The 15,490-nt window shown below is 42.4% G+C and overlaps 1 protein-coding gene across 3 annotated transcripts in view; it reads right to left on the bottom strand.

Annotated features, from left to right (window-relative positions):
- The window catches only part of LOC125446967 (epsin-2-like), a 38,829-nt gene extending 25,231 nt beyond the window's left edge, over nt 1–13,598 (bottom strand). For all 3 annotated transcript variants that reach the window (XM_048521002.2, XM_048521000.2, XM_048521001.2), the window contains exons 1-2: nt 13,532–13,598; nt 2,102–2,680 (exon numbers count right to left, since the gene is read on the bottom strand). In XM_048521002.2, the coding sequence (XP_048376959.2) occupies nt 2,102–2,459 (358 nt within the window). In that variant the 5' untranslated portion in view covers nt 2,460–2,680; nt 13,532–13,598. The remainder of the gene's footprint in view (nt 1–2,101; nt 2,681–13,531) is intronic.
- Nucleotides 13,599–15,490: the final 1,892 nt, after the last annotated feature.

Genomic DNA, 15,490 nt, shown 5'->3' with positions numbered 1-15,490 from the left:
GACTATAATTTAGATATAGGCTAGTGTTTGTCACCTTGTTTGAAGAAGATTGGTATAATAATAAACAGATAGCTTCAAGTTTATTAATGAAGCCTGGTGAAAGTCTGTTTTATTTTGGTTAGTTGTACAAAAGGGAATGAAATGGTCATTTTGGTAAGTGAATCAACACATTTGTACTTATGTTGTGAATGGTGGAGTAGTGGGGCTTGTAATGTTCCCGTCACAGTTATAACAAGGGCCTTGACTTCTTATGTTGTAGGATTCATCTCTAAGGTATTCCCTTACCGCCAGGAATTGCAGAGATCAAGATCAATCCATCAGTCTGCCATCTCCAGTTTTGATTAAACTGGCTTTAGGGTAGAGACACTAGCTAAGCAATATGGAGGCAGTCAAATTAGAACATTCCTGAGTCACACTGTATCTGTGCTGAGTTAACAGATTTCAGACTAATTGGATGGATTTTAGTGGCCTCAGCAACCTGAAATAAAGTATGGAAGCCAGTGGGGGGGTCAAGTATAAAGGATGATTCCCAAGGAAATGGTGGAAATAGTTAACATCAGACCAATGAAAACCAAACGAATTCTTTTGAAAAGAAGCAGTTTGGGGCATGTGTAGGGAGTGGAACTCAGCAGTCAGTTTGAATTGGCTCCCGAAGCTCTCCCCTTCATTGAGCGTTTTACCCTGCCTCATATCACTGAGTCTAGAACAGAAACAGACAACAGACTGACCACTCTGGTAGAGTTACCAACTAATTATTATTGCATCTTGTGACTACAGAATGGTGAAAGTGTTCAAAATTAATTGATAAATCGACCAACTCTTATGTTCAATCTCAAGTGATTCTGAAACTGACCTTCCAGCTCAGCGAGCAAACCCACATCCAGATTTTGAAGCTGGCATGGAGCTGTCAATTAAAACGCCTGTTCCTGCCCTATCTAAAAACTATCTTTCATGTTTTAAACTAATAAAGAAAATTGGGGTTAGATTTTCATTTTTAAACAAATCCCATAAACTATCCCAACAGCAGCAGCTTAGCAGTAATACATCCCTTCACACAGCTGTGGTCACTGGTTTGATCCCCCATTACTGACACCTTCCAGCCACAATTCCAGTGAGATTAATCAAGTCTCCCTCAAGCCACTAAAAAAGCTGATGCTGCCTGTGTTATTTAAAGATCATGATCCTGTGATCTTTTAATAACGAACAAAAAAAATACTCTCAAGCACTAGTCTTCTCAGACAAGGCCCTGACAAAGTATTTTTAAAAATAAGGCCAAAAAAAGAACTTTTAACAGAGGCAACCCCCTCAAGTCCAGAGGGCTTCCAGTTTTTTTCCAAAATTAATTCACAAGATGTAGACTTCTTTAGCTAGGCCAGCCTTTATTGCCCTTCCCAAATTGCCAAAAGAGCAGTTGACAGTCAACCACATTGTCTTGGGTCTGGAATCACATGTGGCAAGATCAGGGCAGGGATGGCCAATTTTCTTCTCTAAAGGACATTAGTGAATTAGAGATAGTGGGAACTACCAATGCTGCAGAATCTGAGATAACACGGTGTAGAGCTGGATGAACACAGCAGGTCAAGCAGCATCAGAGGAGCAGGAAAGCTGACACTTCGGGTCTGGACCCTTCTTTAGGAATGTTTCTAAAGACAGAGCTTCAAACATTAATACTAAAGTTGTACTATCACATTGAATTCCTCAGTGCAGCCAGACACGTGCCAGGGTGAAGGTGGCGCGGGGGGGGGGGGGGGGGGTCGGTATATTTTCTTCTTTCTCTATCTCATACTTTTTACCTCTCCCAAAACTAAATACCATGCTGTGCCAGCAGCTGTTGTCATCTAGCACCTAATCACCCAGAATACCATGAACATTGTCACAACTAAGAGGCTGCCTTACTGATCCAACCATGCTAATGAAACAACTGCAGCCAACTGACAGACCTGCACAAACGTAGATTTATCTTGGCTCTAGCCGAGAAAAGGCAGGGGCCAACAGCAGAAACTCAGCATTACATTTCTGGATTCCATGACCCCAACTTTATGGGATCTTGCATCAAATTTAACAGCAAAAATAAAATTATAAATAAGAGCAATTTGATTACCTTGGTCCCTTCCATCTCGATCGATGTACTGAAAGTCCTTCAGCGTCTGAATGGCAAAGACGTTTTCTTTGCACTGTTGTGCCACTCGCTCAGAGCCCGTCTTAATCAAATAGTCCATCAACATCAGTGCCTTATACACATGGCGCCAGTTCTTTCCATGGTCATTGAGGCGTTTCCAAATCATGCTCATAATTTCAGAGAAAGCCACCACATTGTACGTCAGGTCAGAGATTTCTGCCATCAATGAGCTCGAGGGACCCCATGGATCATTTGACGTGGCCTCTCGGACTTTTATCTCTGCTTCTGAATAATTGTTTACAATGTTTTTCATCTGTCTTCGAAGAGATGAGGATGTCATGGTGACTGCTCTAATCTCTCCTTATCTGCTCTCTTGCCCCGCCACCATTCAGTAGTCACAACCCACAGGTGTCTTTCAGCAGTAATGTATTAAACCATTACCGATTTCTATGCAGAAATGTGTTCTTCCTCCTCAGTTTGAATTTAACTACATGTTGTCCTAGTTGCGTTTAGTTGGACACTTCACTGCCAACAGTTCCACCATTTCCACATACTTACAACCTGGAACAAGAAAATAAAGTTGATCAATGCTCCATGTTCCAGTGAACATTCCGCTCAATTTCCACAAAAGCACTATTTATCCTCCCTCTACGCTCACTATTTTGTTTAAAAACTCATCATTATTAAAAACCATAGGTTAAAAGGTTGGTTTGACAGATTCCATGCGGACACTTACCTCGTTCGGGTTTTATTTCCATTCACACCACTTCAAAACTTCAACATATAAAAATATCAACATACATATAATTCCAGTGAAAACTGGATATATCTTGAAATTAAAAACAAAATTACCTGTTCCCCAAATCCATTGGTACTCCAGTATCCCTGTCACCTTACTAGATGAAAACTTTCACACCAATTCCTCAAGCCTCCCAGCACATTAGAACAACATAATTCTTCAACTCTAACCTTCCACTCCTCCCAAAATCTACATACATTTTAAAACTTCAGCATTGCTCAAAATCCCTCTCATTCTACCTTGGTGATTTCCTACACTATGAGCCTTGGCCCTTCGTCCATCTCATTCTAACTCAGTTACATCCTGCACAATCAGCCCTGACCCTTTACGTAAACTTCACTGTTAAACAAAACAGCAAACATTTCACTAAATTCTAAAATGAGCGTTAATACTTAAAGATAGAAATTATTGGGTTTAGTACTACTGGCTGAAATATACAATATCATGTACAATTGCTACTGCTTATTTGTAAAATATAAACCTATGATTATATAATTAGATCAGCAGCTTCTCAAGTGCTCAATGTTTTCTCAATTATTTTCTCATCATTTACCCTCAAGTTACTGAAAAATCACTAATATTCAAAAGGATGAATTAAAAATGATCAAATAAAAAGAAAACATTTTATGCAATTATATCTATCCATAAATTTTTTTTATTCATTTGTGGGTTGTGGGTGTCGCTGACTGGACTAGCTTTTAATAGGCCACACACTGGTGCCCTTGAGGTGTGCTGTGAATTACCTGTTGGTACGCAGTTTTCATTTGAAGATCATGATTTTGCCTGCACTGAGCAAAGTTATCCTACCCATGGGTGATTTCACAGAATCACAGGAATGTTACAGTGCAGGTCGTGGTAATTTGGCCCATTGGGCTTGCACCTGTTCTTCAAATGAGCATCATTACCTAGTGCCAATCTTCTGCTTTTTCTCCATACTGCTGCATGCTATTTCTACCCAAATAATCACTCAGTGCCTCATTATGAACTAGCCCCCACCACATTTCAAGGCAGCACATGCCATACCTGAATACCTTGCTGAATAAAAAAAAACCCAATCTTCCTCACTTTACCCTTGTTTCAAATATATATTCTCTTGTTCTTGTCCCTTTTATAATTAGGAACAGCTTCACCCTATCTAAATCCAGCCTACTCGCTTGTGATTTTGAAAACCTCAAATCTTCTCTCAGCCTCCTCTCCGAAAACAGCCCAACTTCTTCAGTCTACTCCCATAACTGCAGTTTCGCATATCTGAAGCCATTCTTGTAAATCACTTCTACACACTCTCCAATGCATGTACATCTTTCCTATAATATGGTATTCACAACTGTACACAATCCTCCAGCTGAGGTCTAACAAGTGTTTTACACAAGTTCAACACCACAATCCTTGCTTTTTGTACTCATGCCTCCATTAGTAAAGCTAAGGATACTGAATGTTTTATTAACCATGCTCGCCACTTGGCTTGCTATCTTCGATGATCTGTGTAAATATATACCCTCTACTCTTGCACCCCATTTAGAATTGTACCCCCTATTTTTTATAGTCTTTCAATTTACTTTTAACCAAAGTGCATTACCTCACATTCCTCTGCAATGAATCCTTTCTGCTACCTATCCGCCCACTTCACCAACATGTGAATGCCCTTTTGGAGTTCCACTCTGTCTCCATATAAATTTATAATTCTTCCATGTTTTGCGTTATCTTCTAACTTTGAAACAGTCCCCTGCACACCAAGATCCAGATCCTTAATATCAGGAAAAGGAAGGGTCCCAATACCAACCCCTGGGAAACTCCACTACATATCCTGCTCCAGCCCAAAAAAAACCATTGACAATTACTCACTGTTTCCCCATCATGAATTCTGTATTCACGTTGCTAATGCCTGTTTTTTTACCATGGCCTAAAACTTTCCTCACAAATCTGTCATGTAGCATTATATCAACGCCTTCTTGAAATCCATGTATCCTCACCTAAAAACTCCAGCAAGTTAGTTAAACACAATTTCCCCTTTAGAAATGCATGCTGGCTCTTCCTAATCCACATGACTATAAATTGTTTCTAGAACTTGCCCATCACCAAAATTAAACTGACTCTATAACCACTTGGAGTATTATTACAATCTTTCTTGGACAAGGCTGTGATGCTTTGATTTTCATGTCTTCTGGAATTTCTACCCTCATTTCCTTTAAAATTTTTGTATGCGTCTCAAGAACTACTGGCGCTTTGTCAACTTTAGGTACCAACAACCTGTCCAAGGTGTCTTCCTTATTAATTTTGAGCCTCTCTATTGACAGTGTTTCCTCCTCCATTATCAGGGCCACAGTAGCATCCTGCTCTTTTGTAAAGACAAACATAAAATATTCATTTAACACCTCTGCCATGCTCTGTGTCTCCATGTGTAAATCCCCTTTTTGGTCTCTAATCAGCCCTGCTCTTTCTTTAACCACTCTTTAAATGCCTATAGAAGACTTTGGGATTCCCCTTTATGTTAGGTGCTAGTTTATAGAATCATACAGTATAGAAGAAGCCAAGATAACAAAGTGTGGAGCTGGATGAACACAGCAGGCCAAGCAGCATCTCAGGAGCACAAAAGCTGACGTCTCGGGCCTAGACCCTAGATCCCATTATCACTAGTACAGAAGAAGCCCTTCGGTCAATTAAGCCTGTACCACCAAAAACATATTAGTTGCACGTTCCAGCATTCGGGCCATAGCCTTAAATGTGTTGACACTTCAAGTGCTTATCCAAGGACTTCTAAAAAGTTTGAGGTTACCCACCTCAACTACCTTCCCGCGCAGTGCCTTCCAGACCCCTGACACCCCTGGGTGAAAAGTGTTTTCCTCGTGTCTCCGCTAAACCTCCTGCTTTTCATCTTAAAAATGTATGCCCTCTTTTTTGACCCTTAAAAGTGCTTTCTATCCACTCTCTCCATACCCCTCTTAATCTTATACACAATCAGGTCCCCACCTCCCACCTCCTCAACCTTCTCTGATCCAAAGAAAACAACTCAAGCTTACTCAGCCTGTCTTCATAGCTAAGATTCTTCATCCAGTCTTTTCTTATAATTCCTCTTTGCTTATTCTACTGGCTTTTTCATCTCCGCTCTAAATCTTCAGTAATCCTTTAGGTTCTCAATTGTATTTACAGCCTTAAACCGGTCATAAGCAAACTTTTTTTTCCCCTAATGGGTCATCCAGGGCACTCTGGATTTATTTGTCCTACCTTTCTCATTTGAGGGACTATACCTTGACAATACTCAAATCATCTGCTTTTGGAGGTAGCTTTTCCTACCAACCTTTTGTCCAGTTAAACACACCCAACTTTGCTCTTGCCCTACTTGAAGTCTGTTCTCCACCAACTGAATTTTCTCACACTGGATTGCAGCATGTCATAGGCAAGAGTCTTACCCAACCTTATAATACAATGATCACTGTCTCCTAATTGCTCCCCTAATGACACTCGATCCACCTCATTTCCAAGAACCAGGTCCAAAAACGCATCGTCCCTCGTTGGACTGGACAGATACTGCTGTGGGAAACTCTTAGACACAATCTAGAAATGCCTGTCCTTCACGCTACCAGTATTCCAGTCTATATTTGGATTGTTTAAGTCCCCCCATTATGACTGTTCTATAATATTGACATTTCCTTTAATTTTCTTGCAGAATTGCTCCTCTACATCCTTTTCACTTATAGTAGTCCATAGATTTCACCAAGAAACGTAACTGTACCCTTTTCATTGCTTTGCTTTAGCCAACATGATTCTCTCCTTAGATGCTTTAGCCAGCACTGAGATGGTCTCCTTAATCAATACTGCTACTCTTCCTCTTTTCCTTCCTTTTCTACCTTTCCTGAACAACTTATGAATATACAGCACTCCATTCTGTCAAAACTTGAACCAGTACTTTATTATCACCACAGCATCATATTTCCACATGGCAATCAGAATCCCCGGCCTTATTTATGATACTCCATGCGCTTACATACAGCACACTTCGTTTTAACTAGTACCTTATGAACCAGCACTCGCAATAAACTGGTAAAATTATATACGTGAGATACCAGCATCTCACAGCATTATCGCAATCTCCGAGTAATCAGTTGACAGTTTAAGCGAGAAGGCCCTTTCGGTAAGTTTAAGGCAAAGTTGCATTATTTACAGCATAAATCATTTAAATAGTAAAGTATAAAAAAGTGATGTATATACATTAAGTTTTATTGCATTGTGTGTTTTTAATGTGGACCTCTTGAGCAACTCGGATATGTGATCAACCAATATATTCCTGGTCTCATAGATGTCGTTAATAAAAAAAAAGTTTGCTGCACATGCATGTTAACTGCATTTTGGACTTATTTCTTTCTCTCTTACATTGACTTCACGTATTAATTTGTTATTCTCTGTGCTAATACCAGCTGTATCATGTATTTTGCAAACCCAACTACTGCAGGTCTCATTCCTACCTCCTAAATAGCTGCAGCACAGAGCAGCAAGCCAAAACGAAAAATTAAAATCTAAACCATAATTCTTGTGGTTAGAAGCAGAAGCACTTGCCTCTATGTGCACAAACAGGAGAATCTTCAAAAGGTGTGTGTTTTGGCTTCCTCTCCAGCATGACAGTTGCAGAATCTTTATAAATTCATAACTGATCTGTCAGTCAAAAAGTTAAAAGATTCTCTTCTACAGCCTAATGTTGAACTATTTATCAGGAATACATTTCAGTCTCAAAATGCAGCACAAACTAAAACCCTACAGTCCAGCATAATGTCAAGCTCACCATGAGCAACTCCACAGAACAGTACTCATAGATTTCATGTCTAGCAGATCCGTTGCTCTACTTGTAAAGGAAATATTCACCAGGCTACAGGGAAAGAATCAGACAACCGTGTTTTATTGGCTGTCTCTTTCAAAAAGACAGCTAGCCTGTATACAATGAATCTTACAGCAGAGAATATCCAATGGAAACCAATAAGAAAAACAGACCCAGTGGTTGATTTGGAGCCCAAAAGTCTCAGGCAGTTTACAAATGCCTTCTGATGTGATTTCAATAACTGACTCGTGACTATACCAGGAAAGCAACAAGGCAGAGAACCTGGATTAGATTTAGAGCAAGCGTGTCCTATCCAAGATTGAACTGTCCTGGTGACTCATTATAGCCAAGCTATAAGAACTCAGTGACAGCAGATGGGATTACTCTATCAAGATCGTGTCCATATGGCAAGCTTTACTGCCAATTTCCAGTCCTTAAAGGGGAACTAGCTCCAAAAAGTGAAACTCATTTTGAAAACCTTGTATTCATAGTTCTCTTTTTTTTTGAAAAATTGAATGAATCAGCAAACAGCAATTCCATTCTTTTCACCAATATTCATCTTGTTTGTTCTCCAGGCTCTGTAGGTCACCTTCCAGAATTTACATAACCCCCAGCTCACCAACCCCAAACTTGTAAAAGCACGTGCGCACAATAAACAGAGGCTACCGTCCTGCTGCGAAAGGGAGCTAGTAAATTCATAGGAACCTGTTCCTGGGAACACATCTAAACAAGCACTAATACAAAACATAATCATAACAGTAAACAAATAAAAAAGAACAGTTTTCACTGCTCTTGTATGGAGGCAAGAGCTACAAAATCCAGACAACTTAAGCCTTGGAGCGAGAACAACATGGTTCAAACCGATGCAAAATTCATGGTTTTAACAGTATACTTATAATCACAGAAAACACTTAAAACAGACCAGTAAGTGACTTAAAGGCTGCAACATATCCAGAGCTTTTATAGAAGATTACCCAATGCCCAGTTGGCAATGGCACCATGCAACTGAACTGCACAGAGAAGACTATCCCTGGCCCTGAACTAAAGATTTGCCTGTTCTCAAAGGCCTTGTGTTCAGGGAGAGTATCAGGAGCTTTAGCAGGGGTATCAATAGCCACTAAACACTGCTGTGAATTGGGGGGGCAGGGTCAACAGATGGGCACGCAAGGATGTGTTGTTGTTCAATTACAATGGCTTCTGTAGTTAACATACCACTGATAATAAAAATCTACGCTTAACTGGAGTGGCCCCAAGGTCAACACCTTCAGGTGAACTGGGATGGAATTAGCCACAAAAAAAAAATTGACACTTCAAATAGCCAAACTGAAGAAAGCGTTGTAATGTTCTCCAGCCAAAAATTCATTGCAGTTTGCACCTTTGTTTATTCTCTCGTGAGAGATGGGCATCATTGGCTGGGCTAGCATTTATTATCCATCCCTAGTTGTCTTGGAGGAGGTGGTGGTGAGAGGCTTTCTTAAACAGCTGCAATCTATGTGCTGTAGGTAAAAACATAATGCCTTTAGGGAGGGAATTCCAAGATTTTCACCCAGTGACATTGAAGGAACAGTGAAGTATTTTCAGGTCAGGATGGTGACTGACTTGGAGGGGAGCTTGTAGATGGCATGTTAATCTGTTGCCCTTGTCCATCTGGATGGAAGCGGTCATGGATTTGGAATGCGCATCTTAGGAGCCCTGGTGAATTTCTGTAGGTCATATTATGGTTAGTACACACGCTGCTACTGAACATCTGTGATGGAGAGAGTGGATGCTTGTGGACGTGGTACCAATCAAGTGGGCTGCTGTCGTCAAGCATCAAGTGATGGATGGAGAGCCACTATCTCCCAGTCAATGTCTGGGTGGAAAGCGTGCCTTTCAGCCAGCTCCTCATTCTCACATTGGATTGAGTGCCCTGAAAACATTCAGCTCTGACTCCATGGGTTTCATTACCAAGATACACACACCCTGCCTCAAACATTAAATTCAACCCAAAATAAATACACAATAACTCGGATTATCATGATTATTATGGTAGCAATTTGGTTCTGTTACTGTACCCATAAACATTGCCTGAAAATGCCACTTGAATAACTACTGAAAAAGTGCTTTAGAAACTTAGTAGTGCCAAAAAAAATCACATTGGACTCAACATCATCTCTGTTTCTCCTTTCACAGATGCTGCTAGACCTGCTGAGTTCCTCAAGGACTTTGTTTGCATTCCAGATTGCCAGCATTTGGAACTTTTTTTCCATCTATTATAGCAAAGATGGTCAGTTGTTTTCAAGAAGTCATCAGCAGGCTATCTGCAGAAGATTATTTTGGGATGGACAATAAACATTAGCTTGACCAGTGAAAGGCACACTCCTTCGAAAAATGAAAAACAAAACTTGTGTCTACCATCCAGAGTAAAGATGCCACAGTCATGATATAAAACCTGCAAATTTGTTCAGCTAAGCATCACCAAAGGACATACTATTAGATTATTTACCTTATCACAGTTTGCAAAGGTCACTAACGTAGAATGACCTTCCTGAACAGTTGGGACAACAGCCACTGCACTCCAACCTTAACCTTATCATCCAAATCAGGCAACAACCTGACATAGTCACACTCATGGGATCATGCCTATTACCAGACACCACTTGCACCATTCATGTATATGTCCTGTCCCAGCAGCAGGACAGGCACAGCAGATGTGGCAGCATCTGTGGAATAAAGTTGGGAGGGCGTTTCCCTCTGAATCCCAACATTGACTGTGAACAGCATGAAGGTGTATGCCATCGGGTCAAGCATCAGCAAGGAAACCTCCTGTCAATTACTACATACTGTCCCCCTTCATTGAAGAATGTATGGTCTTCCATATGGAGCACTTGGAGGAAACAGAAGGTGGCAAGAATGCAGAATGTATTCTGGGTGAGGGACTTCAATGGCCACCACCAAGTGTGTCTCCACTGCAGGACTACCGATTGATATGGTTGAGTTCCAACATATGTAGCTTCTGGATTGGTTCCTTCACCACCTGCTACAGACTCAAACAGAGGGAAAAACATACTTGGCCTCATCCCTACCAATCTGCTGGCTGCAGATGCATCCATCCACGACGGTATAGGTAAGAGCGACCACCGTACAATCCTTGTGGAAGTGAAGTTCTGTCTTTACATTGATAATATCTTACATTATGTTGCACTGTCACCATTTTAAAGGGGATAGACTTCAAACAAATCCAGCTACTCAAGACTCGACATCCTTGAGGCATTGTGGGCTATCAGCAGGAGCAGAATTGTATTCCACCACAATCTGTGACCTCAGCCTAGCATATACCCCATTGAGGGCAGAACAGTGTCTCAATGGTTAGCACTGCTGCCTCACAACACCAGGGACCCAGGTTCGATTACACCCTTGGGTGACTGTCTTTCTGGAGTTTGCACATTCTCCCCATGTCTGTGTGGGTTTCCTCTGCATGCTCCAGTTTCCTCCCATAATCCAAAGATATGCAGGTTAGGTGGATTGGCCAAGTTAAATTGCCCATGGTGTTCAGGGATGTGTAGATTAGGGGGATAGGTCTGGGTGGGATGCTTTTTGTGTCAGTGTGGACTTTTGGGCTGAAGGGTCTGTTTTCACACTGTAGGGATTCTATCCTATTCTTTGATTCTACCATTACCATCACACCAAGGGATCAACCCTGGTTAGCAGTGACCAGGAATTGAACTGCACTTGCCATGTAAAGAATGCCTACAAGAGCCAGTCAGAAACCAGTAACACTGGAGCAAGTAACTCATCTCGTGATGTCCAACTTTTATAAGGCAAAAATGTGATGGAATATTCCCTATTTACCTGTGTTAATATAACTCCAATAACACACTAAAAGCTTGGCACCACCCAGGTGAAAGCAATCCAGTTGACTGGCACCATTTCCACAACATTTAGTCACTCCATCATTGACACTCAGTAGCAGTTGTACGTACTATTGACAAGACAGACTGCAGAAATTTGTCAAAAATCGTTAAAGAGTTCCTTCCAAACCCATGACCCCTTCCATCTAGAAGGGCAAGGGCAGCACATACGTAGGAACACTATACCCTGCAAGTTTCCTTTCAAATCACTCACTGTCTTGACTTGGAAATGTACTGCCTTTAGTTCAGTGTCACTGGATCAAAATCCTGCAATTCCCTCCCTAATGGCATTGTGGGTCTACCTAGTGCATCAGTTCAGGAAGACAGTGCATCACCACTTACTCAAGGGCAATTAGTGCTGGCCTGCCAACATCACCCATATCCCATGAGTGAATTTAAAAAGTCTTCCAAATATTTCAACCAAATCAGGGGAGTGTATTAATTTAATGCTTCCTGCTTTTCGGAATCAACCTGTGCACTCCACACTCACAAAAAACTGTATAATATTTTACCTATTTCCCTGTCTCAATCACAGGCTGTATACCCACTATTCTCGCATTAAGCTGCTCCTGCCTTGTATTCAATGCTACTGGCCAAACTGGGACCAAGGAAATCATCCCTCGCTGCATTACCTGAGCGGCCAGTTATGGTCAATCCCACATCACCTGCTGTACACAGGCAACTCCAATGGGATACTCATACTTACAGAAAAGCAGCCTGAAATCCAAGAGACATTAGACAGCTCTGACACAACCATCAGCTTGATGCCGCATTTACAGATGCACTCAAACACATACAGCATTCTATGGAATGTCAAGTTTGGCAAAAATGAAGGAAATGGCAATAAGAAAAATGAGAAAACAGCTCAATATGAAATTATAGCCAGCAATGATACAGGACCCCTCCTGAGTCCAGTCTGTTCATAATCTCATCATCCACTGGTTTCTAGAATTCATCTGTTACAAGCAATTTTTAAATAACCTGTAAACAAGTAATTCACAAAGAGCAAACTATTTCAGGTGTTGGGGGCCCAGGACCATATGAATAATTAACAAAGCAAAGAAGACAACAAAGGACAGATTAATAGCAGTGCCAGGATCAGAAACATGACAGCATTGTGATCAGGAATGCAGTATCATAAAGATGCTGACTTCCAGAAGGAACTGGATAAAAACACAACAGCTGGTAAGAGTTGCACGAGCATGGCACAAAGGCAGGGAAGTGGGACTAACAGAAGAGCTCCTTCAAGGATCCAACACAGACACACAATGGGCAGAGTGACCCTCCCCCTCATACAATTTTAGTAAGCAGTAAGGGGTTCAGAGCTGTCCCTATTATTCTCAAAGGGGGTCAAAGATGGGGAAAGTACAACCAATTGGAGAAATTGCTCTACCCAGGGGACTGCACAGCTGTGATGGCCTGAATGGCCTCTTGTTTCTGCTGGGAGATTCCAGGAAAGCCAAGGCCATGATCTAGCAGTGGATTATTCCAACAGACTTGATCACAGGGGACCCTCAGATCCTAGCAACAGGGTTACTGAACAGACTGAAGGGGCATTAATGCCACACCCCCTCCACGGTCATCTCGCCTTTATTTTGGTAAAGGATTTGTAATTCATTTCAAGCGGGTAGGGTGCATTTTTGTTTTGGGTCCAGGTACAGAAATACCAGAAGAGCCCACAACACTGATCCCAGGGAGCGACCTGGATTTCAGGCTCGGGCCGGCTTTACCCCCCGGCGACCGCGGGGAAACTCCGAGGCTTTGGGAGGAGGCCCGGGCGATAAGGCCTCGGTCGAGAAGCCGAATACAAGCCTCCCGAGCGGGATGGACAAAGGCTCCGGTTAGAGCGGGGAGGAAGCAGAAGGGAATGGAGCTCCGGTTTAAATGGCCGTGGGGACCGTTAATCACTCACTCACCGCCTTCCCGCTCGATCCGGCCCGACTGTCAATCAACGGTCCCGGCTCTAGGCCCACCCATTACGCCCGGCGGGGCGGAGATATGGTGACAGACCAATAACAGGCCAGATTCATGATCGACAGCTCTCCCTACCAATGGAAGCCTACGAAATATTTGATGACAACTAGGTCTGACCAATAGTACATAGGTTACGAGATTGACGCCCACTTTACCCAATCGTGATGGATAGATCACGAAAACTCTGTAGATCCGTATCCAATAGAAATGTGGATCCGGCCCCGTGCCCGGTGATTGGCATGAGCCCTACCCAATCAGCGTTGCAAAACCGGCCTGATTGCCCTTGCTGGCTTTTTGCATTTTCCAGCTGTGTCGCCTCCATTAGATGTTTATATGTTACCTTCAGTTGCAAACTCAGGAGGAGTTCCACTTAATATCTCCCTTGGCTTGACTTCCAACCCCATCGTCACTCTGACAACCCATTGACTTCCACACCCAACCCACCTAAACAGGACAGCCCTGGTTGAATGAGATTATTGGAACTGCAGATGCTGGAGAATCTGAGATAACGCAGTGTGGGGCTGGATGAACACAGCAGGCCAAGCAGCATCAGACGTTTCAGGTCTAGACCCTCCTTCAGAAATATACCCTTTTTCTGAAGAAGGATGTAGGCCCGAAACGTCAGCTTTCCTGCTCCTCTGATGCTGCTTGACCTGCTGCGTGCATCCAGCTCTACGCCTTGCTATCTCAGACTTCAGCATCGGCTGTTCCTACTATCTCTGAGGCTCCGAAAGCTTGTGTTTCCAAATAAACCTGTTGGACTATAACCCTGAGATTGTGTGATTTCTGACCTGGCCCCCATTGAGCTTATTCCTTCCTATCTTGAACAATGTCTTTCCCTCCCCTTGCCCATTCCCTTCCCAGCTGTGCCGCTAGCTTTCTCAATGCCCTCCTGCATCACGTTAACAGTTTCCTGATCCTTAGTCTCTTCACCATGAAGGTCCAGTCTCTCCATGTCGCCATCTCCCACCAGGATGGCCTGAGGACTCTCTGCTTCTCCCTTGAACAAAGACCCAAATCCCATTAGCCATCCCTCTCCTTTGCCAGTGTTGATCTCGACCTCACATTGAACAACTTCTCCCTTAACTTCACTCACATCCTCCAAACAGAAGCTTGCATTTTTGTGGGATTTGTGAAAAATTCTTTGTTCTAATTCTACTCCAGTCTCATCCTTCACATCTTTACTGCTTCTATTGGTGGTGTTCCTAATGGAAAACTTAATCTGCTTCCAATTTTCACCCCTCCCTTGCCTTCACCTTGTTATAGAGTCATACAGCACGGGAACAAACATTTCGGTTTAATTCATCTGCACCAACCAAACGCCACAATCTGACCTAGTCCCATTTGCCAGAATTTGGCCCATATCCCTCTAAAACCTTCCAATTCATGTACCCATCCAGATGCCTTTTAAATGTTGTAACTATACACACTTCCACCACTTCCTTTTCCTTTACTTTTCCCCTTCTTATTTTTCATATGGGAGAGAGGTGACTATGGGTCCAGCACAGAGCCTGAGAGCGCTGGGGCAATTAGCAAAGTGGGCCCAGTGGCAAGAGATGGCACCTAATTGTGGCCTCTCCGAAGTTGGTCATGGAACAAAGATGGACTCTCTTTCAGTTATATCCCTTTTTTTGTCATTTTTAAGTCATTCAAAATGGCGCCATGGCATGGTGACAGTTGAAGTTTTTCACTGTATTTTCCCTCAAATACATATGACAAAAAAAATCATTCAGTTCAATTTGATTCTTCTGGCAGCTCGTTGCATGCACACACCACCCTCTGTGTGAAACAGTTACCCCTCAGGTCCCCTTTTTAAATCTTTCCCCTCTCACTTTAAACCTATATCCTTGAGTTTTGGACTCCCCCACCCTACGGAAAGGACATTGGCTATTCACCTTACC

This window comes from Stegostoma tigrinum, chromosome 38 (genome assembly GCF_030684315.1).
Source record: "Stegostoma tigrinum isolate sSteTig4 chromosome 38, sSteTig4.hap1, whole genome shotgun sequence".
Classification (NCBI taxonomy): domain Eukaryota; kingdom Metazoa; phylum Chordata; class Chondrichthyes; order Orectolobiformes; family Stegostomatidae; genus Stegostoma; species Stegostoma tigrinum.
This window is presented reverse-complemented; position numbering and strand designations above follow the sequence as displayed.